Below are 5,782 nucleotides of genomic sequence, written 5' to 3'. Positions count from 1 at the left end.
TTTGGGCATATTTGCGCTTATATTGCCGCGCCCAAGGGGCACAGTCCGTATCCCAGTTTCCCCCTCCCGTACTGTGCCTTATATAACTCCCATAATCCCCTGTAAGGCGCTCAGTAGTTGCGTCGCTATGGTTACCGTGTGCGTCACCCAGGCAGCGCTGCAGTACAGAGAAGGCGCCGACAGAGGGAGCTCGTCGTTCGAGGGAACGCAGCGTGGCGTCGCCTTGGCAACCAACCCGGCAGTTGTGCGGAAGTGCGTCACCGGCTGTGAGTAAGTGAGGGAGTTTCAACCGAGTCTGGCGGGTCAGTACCGCTCCGTGTCCTGTGTGTGTACTTACCGCTCATACTTACCCCTCTTACCTACTTACCGCTCATACTTACTTACCGCTCATACTTACTTACCGCTCATACCTACCGCTCTTACCTACTTACCGCTCATACCTACTTACCGCTCATACCTACTTACCGCTCATACCTACTTACCGCTCATACTTACTTACCGCTCATACCTACTTACCGCTCATACCTACTTACCGCTCATACCTACTTACCGCTCATACCTACTTACCGCTCATACCTACCTACCGCTCATACCTACCTACCGCTCATACCTACTTACCGCTCATACCTACTTACCCCCTATCTACCCCCTCATACCCACTTACCCCCCTGTCTACCCCCTCATACCCACTTACCCCCTATCTACCCCCTCATACCCACTTACCCCCTATCTACCCCCTCATACCCACTTACCCCCTATCTACCCCCTCATACCCACTTACCCCCTATCTATCCCCTCATACCCACTTACCCCCCTATCTAGCCCCTCATACCCACTTACCCCCCTGTCTACCCCCTCATACCCACTTACCCCCCTATCTATCCCCTCATACCCACTTACCCTCCCTATCTACCCCCTCATACCCACTTACCCTCCCTATCTACCCCCTCATACCCACTTACCCCCCTGTCTACCCCCTCATACCCACTTACCCTCCCTATCTACCCCCTCTTACCCACTTACCCCCATCTACCCCCTCATACCCACTTACCCTCCCTATCTACCCCCTCATACCCACTTACCCTCCCTATCTACCCCCTCGTACCCACTTACCCTCCCTATCTACCCCCCTAATACCCACTTACCCCTCATACCTACTTACCCTCCCTATCTACCCCCCTAATACCCACTTACCCCTCATACCTACTTACCCTCCCTATCTACCCCCCTAATACCCACTTACCCCTCATACCTACTTACCCTCCCTATCTACCCCCCTAATACCCACTTACCCTCCCTATCTACCCCCTAGTACTAGTGGTTGTATATATAGTGTATGTATGTGAGTGTATAGATTGGTAGGTGTGGGTTAGATGTGCTGGATTTACTTGGATGGGTTGAACTTGATGGACACAGGTCTTTTTTCAACCCTATGTAACTATGTAACTACTTACCCCTCATATCTACCCCCATCTGGGGCATTTATTCCCCAATGTTCTAACTACCCCTCTGGGCTCTACATACTCCCGTACTGTCCAACTACCCCTCTGTACCCGCAGGTATATATATATATATGTGCCAATGTACTGTATTCTGACTGGAGGGGGTTAATAAGTTACCTTTCATATTAGATTGGGGGCAGGACCCTTTCTCCTTACTGTTTTTTGTGGGGGTGATTAGAAGTGGCTGTCTGTCCCTTTCCACTGCTGGTTCTGACTCCTGATACCACTCCCCAATATCCATTCATCCCTCATTCTCACTGGGTTTATAGTTATGTGTAACTGTCACTGTGTCTGTCCCTTTCCCTTCCCTGCACTGCTGGTTCTGACTCCTGATACAACTCCCCAATACCCATTCATCCCTCATTCTCACTGGGTTTATAGTTATGTGTAACTGTCACTGTGTCTGTCCCTTTCCCTTCCCTGCACTGCTGGTTCTGACTCCTGATACAACTCCCCAATATCCATTCATCCCTCATTCTCACTGGGTTTATAGTTATGTGTAACTGTCACTGTGTCTGTCCCTTTCCCTTCCCTGCACTGCTGGTTCTGACTCCTGATACAACTCCCCAATATCCATTCATTCCTCATTCTCACTGGGTTTATAGTTATGTGTAACTGTCACTGTGTCTGTCCCTTTCCCTTCCCTGCACTGCTGGTTCTGACTCCTGATACAACTCCCCAATACCCATTCATCCCTCATTCTCACTGGGTTTATAGTTATGTGTAACTGTCACTGTGTCTGTCCCTTTCCCTTCCCTGCACTGCTGGTTCTGACTCCTGATACAACTCCCCAATATCCATTTATTCCTCATTCTCACTGGGTTTATAGTTATGTGTAACTGTCACTGTGTCTGTCCCTTTCCCTTCCCTGCACTGCTGGTTCTGACTCCTGATACAACTCCCCAATATCCATTCATTCCTCATTCTCACTGGGTTTATAGTTATGTGTAACTGTCACTGTGTCTGTCCCTTTCCCTTCCCTGCACTGCTGGTTCTGACTCCTGATACAACTCCCCAATATCCATTCATTCCTCATTCTCACTGGGTTTATAGTTATGTGTAACTGTCACTGTGTCTGTCCCTTTCCCTTCCCTGCACTGCTGGTTCTGACTCCTGATACAACTCCCCAATACCCATTCATTCCTCATTCTCACTGGGTTTATAGTTATGTGTAACTGTCACTGTGTCTGTCCCTTTCCCTTCTCTGCACTGCTGGTTCTGACTCCTGATACAACTCCCCAATATCCATTTATTCCTCATTCTCACTGGGTTTATAGTTATGTGTAACTGTCACTGTGTCTGTCCCTTTCCCTTCCCTGCACTGCTGGTTCTGACTCCTGATACAACTCCCCAATATCCATTTATTCCTCATTCTCACTGGGTTTATAGTTATGTGTAACTGTCACTGTGTCTGTCCCTTTACCTTCCCTGCACTGCTGGTTCTGACTCCTGATACAACTCCCCAATACCCATTCATTCCTCATTCTCACTGGGTTTATAGTTATGTGTAACTGTCACTGTGTCTGTCCCTTTCCCTTCCCTGCACTGCTGGTTCTGACTCCTGATACAATGTAGCAAAGGTTAGTTCTCCATGGGACTTCTGTTACATTGTGTTATGAGTCAGAATCAGCAGTGCAGATGATATAACCACAAATACAGCTCTAGTCACTTTTACATTTTTCTACAATTACTTGTTTCCACTTCCACTAGTTTTATATTTTCTCCCCATAAGGTAACACAGACACTGACTATTTATTCTCCTTCGTAGCTGCTCATCCAATCAGGGCCATGGGGAGCCAAGAGGATGCCTGGGAATGGCTGGACTCGGAGTTTGATCATTACCTGGTGGATATGAAGCAGCACGTCCTGAAGCTTCCCCATAGCAACGGTGAGGGCTCATAGTCTGTACAGCATAGGGATTCCCCTGTACTAAGCACAATTCAGCAGGAACAGCCCCCTAAGTTTGCCCATAGCCTGTACAGAGAGATACCATAAAACTATGGCACATAGGGATTCCCCTGTACTAAGCACAATTCAGCAGGAACAGCCCCTAAGTTTGCTCATAGCCTGTACAGAGAGATACCATAAAACTATGGCACATAGGGATTCCCCTGTACTAAGCACAATTCAGCAGGAACAGCCCCCTAAGTTTGCCCATAGCCTGTACAGAGAGATACCATAAAACTATGGCACATAGGGATTCCCCTGTACTAAGCACAATTCAGCAGGAACAGCCCCTAAGTTTGCCCATAGCCTGTACAGAGAGATACCATAAAACTATGGCACATAGGGATTCCCCTGTACTAAGCACAATTCAGCAGGAACAGTTTGCCCCGCCCACAGAGCTAGTGATTGCCCCCTCCCTGTAACTGACTGATGTCTGACTGCTGTTCCTGCTGCATGTGACAGAGAGACAGCGCTGTGCCCTGTGGGTAAAGAAGCTGTGTGACCCTTTGGGTGCCGGTACCGGAGTGACTGGGAGGAAGAACCGGAATGTTTACGCCAAGCTCCTGCTCCACATGCTCAAGCGCAACAAGCTGGAGGGGCCCTTCTGCCGGGAGCCCCAGGACGGGATGCTGAAGCCTCTGCCAACCTACATGGTGAGTGGCACGGGGTTAATTGGGTCTTCCCAGAATTCCTTATCGCCACTAGATTTCATGTGATACTTGGTTTAAATACCCAGGGTATGGTATTTAATCATTTGGGGTAAATACCCAACGTATGGCATTTGGGGTAAATACCCAATGTATGGCATTTGGGGTAAATACCCAATGTATGGCATTTGGGGTAAATACCCAGGGTATGGTATTTAATCATTTGGGGGAAATACCCAACGTATGGCATTTGGGGTAAATACCCAGGGTATGGTATTTAATCATTTGGGGGAAATACCCAACGTATGGCATTTGGGGTAAATACCCAATGTATGGCATTTGGGGTAAATACCCAATGTATGGCATTTGGGGTAAATACCCAATGTATGGCATTTGGGGTAAATACCCAGGGTATGGTATTTAATCATTTGGGGGAAATACCCAACGTATGGCATTTGGGGTAAATACCCAGGGTATGGTATTTAATCATTTGGGGGAAATACCCAACGTATGGCATTTGGGGTAAATACCCAGGGTATGGTATTTAGGGTAAATACCCAGGGTATCCCTTTAAGCATTTGGGGGTTAAATACACAGGTTTGGGCATTTGGGGTAAATACCCAGGGTATCATTTTAAGCATTTGGGCCAAATACCCAGGGTATACTTATAAGTATTTGGGGTAAATACCTGGGTTTTTGCATTTTGGGTAAATACCTGGGTTTTTGCATTTTGGGTAAATACCTGAGTTTTGGCATTTCGGGTAAATACCTGAGTTTTGGCATTTCGGGTAAATACCTGGGTTTTGGCATTTCGGGTAAATACCTGGGTTTTGGCATTTCGGGTAAATACCTGGGTTTTGGCATTTCGGGTAAATACCTGGGTTTTTGCATTTCGGGTAAATACCTGAGTTTTGGCATTTCGAGTAAATACTCGGGTTTTGGCATTTCGGGTAAATACCTGGGTTTTGGCATTTCGGGTAAATACTCGGGTTTTGGCATTTCGGGTAAATACTCGGGTTTTGGCATTTCGGCTAAATACCTGGGGTTTTGGCATTTCGGCTAAATACCTGGGGTTTTGGCATTTCGGCTAAATACCTGGGGTTTTGGCATTTCGGCTAAATACCTGGGGTTTTGGCATTTCGGCTAAATACCTGGGGTTTTGGCATTTTGGGTAAATACCTGGGGTTTTGGCATTTTGGGTAAATACCTGGGGTTTTGGCATTTTGGGTAAATACCTGGGGTTTTGGCATTTTGGGTAAATACCTGGGGTTTTGGCATTTCGGCTAAATACCTGGGGTTTTAGCATTTTGGGTAAATACCTGGGGTTTTGGCATTTTGGGTAAATACCTGGGGTTTTGGCATTTTGGGTAAATACCTGGGGTTTTGGCATTTCGGCTAAATACCTGGGGTTTTGGCATTTCGGCTAAATACCTGGGGTTTTGGCATTTCGGCTAAATACCTGGGGTTTTGGCATTTCGGCTAAATACCTGGGGTTTTGGCATTTTGGGTAAATACCTGGGGTTTTGGCATTTTGGGTAAATACCTGGGGTTTTGGCATTTTGGCTAAATACCTGGGGTTTTGGCATTTTGGGTAAATACCTGGGGTTTTGGCATTTTGGGTAAATACCTGGGGTTTTGGCATTTTGGGTAAATACCTGGGGTTTTGGCATGTGGGGTAAATACCTG

General features: G+C 47.2%; 1 protein-coding gene across 7 annotated transcripts in view; it reads left to right on the top strand.

Moving 5' to 3' along the window:
• Positions 1-95: 95 nt before the first annotated feature.
• cep112 (centrosomal protein 112kDa) overlaps positions 96-5,782 on the top strand; it is a 93,316-nt gene continuing 87,629 nt past the window's right edge. For 5 of the 7 annotated variants that reach the window (XR_004220625.1, XM_031894238.1, XM_031894235.1 and 2 more), the window contains exons 1-3: positions 202-302; positions 3,271-3,390; positions 3,912-4,102. Coding sequence is in view for 6 of the 7 variants with exons in the window: in XM_031894238.1 (XP_031750098.1) it covers positions 3,291-3,390; positions 3,912-4,102 (291 nt within the window). In the remaining variant the exon portion in view is untranslated. Of the gene's footprint in view, positions 326-3,270; positions 3,391-3,911; positions 4,103-5,782 lie in introns of all 7 variants that reach the window. The other 2 variants (XM_031894239.1, XM_031894234.1) reach the window with 2 other exon arrangements.

This window comes from Xenopus tropicalis, chromosome 10 (genome assembly GCF_000004195.4).
Source record: "Xenopus tropicalis strain Nigerian chromosome 10, UCB_Xtro_10.0, whole genome shotgun sequence".
In the NCBI taxonomy this organism is placed as follows: Eukaryota; Metazoa; Chordata; class Amphibia; order Anura; family Pipidae; genus Xenopus; species Xenopus tropicalis.
This window is presented reverse-complemented; position numbering and strand designations above follow the sequence as displayed.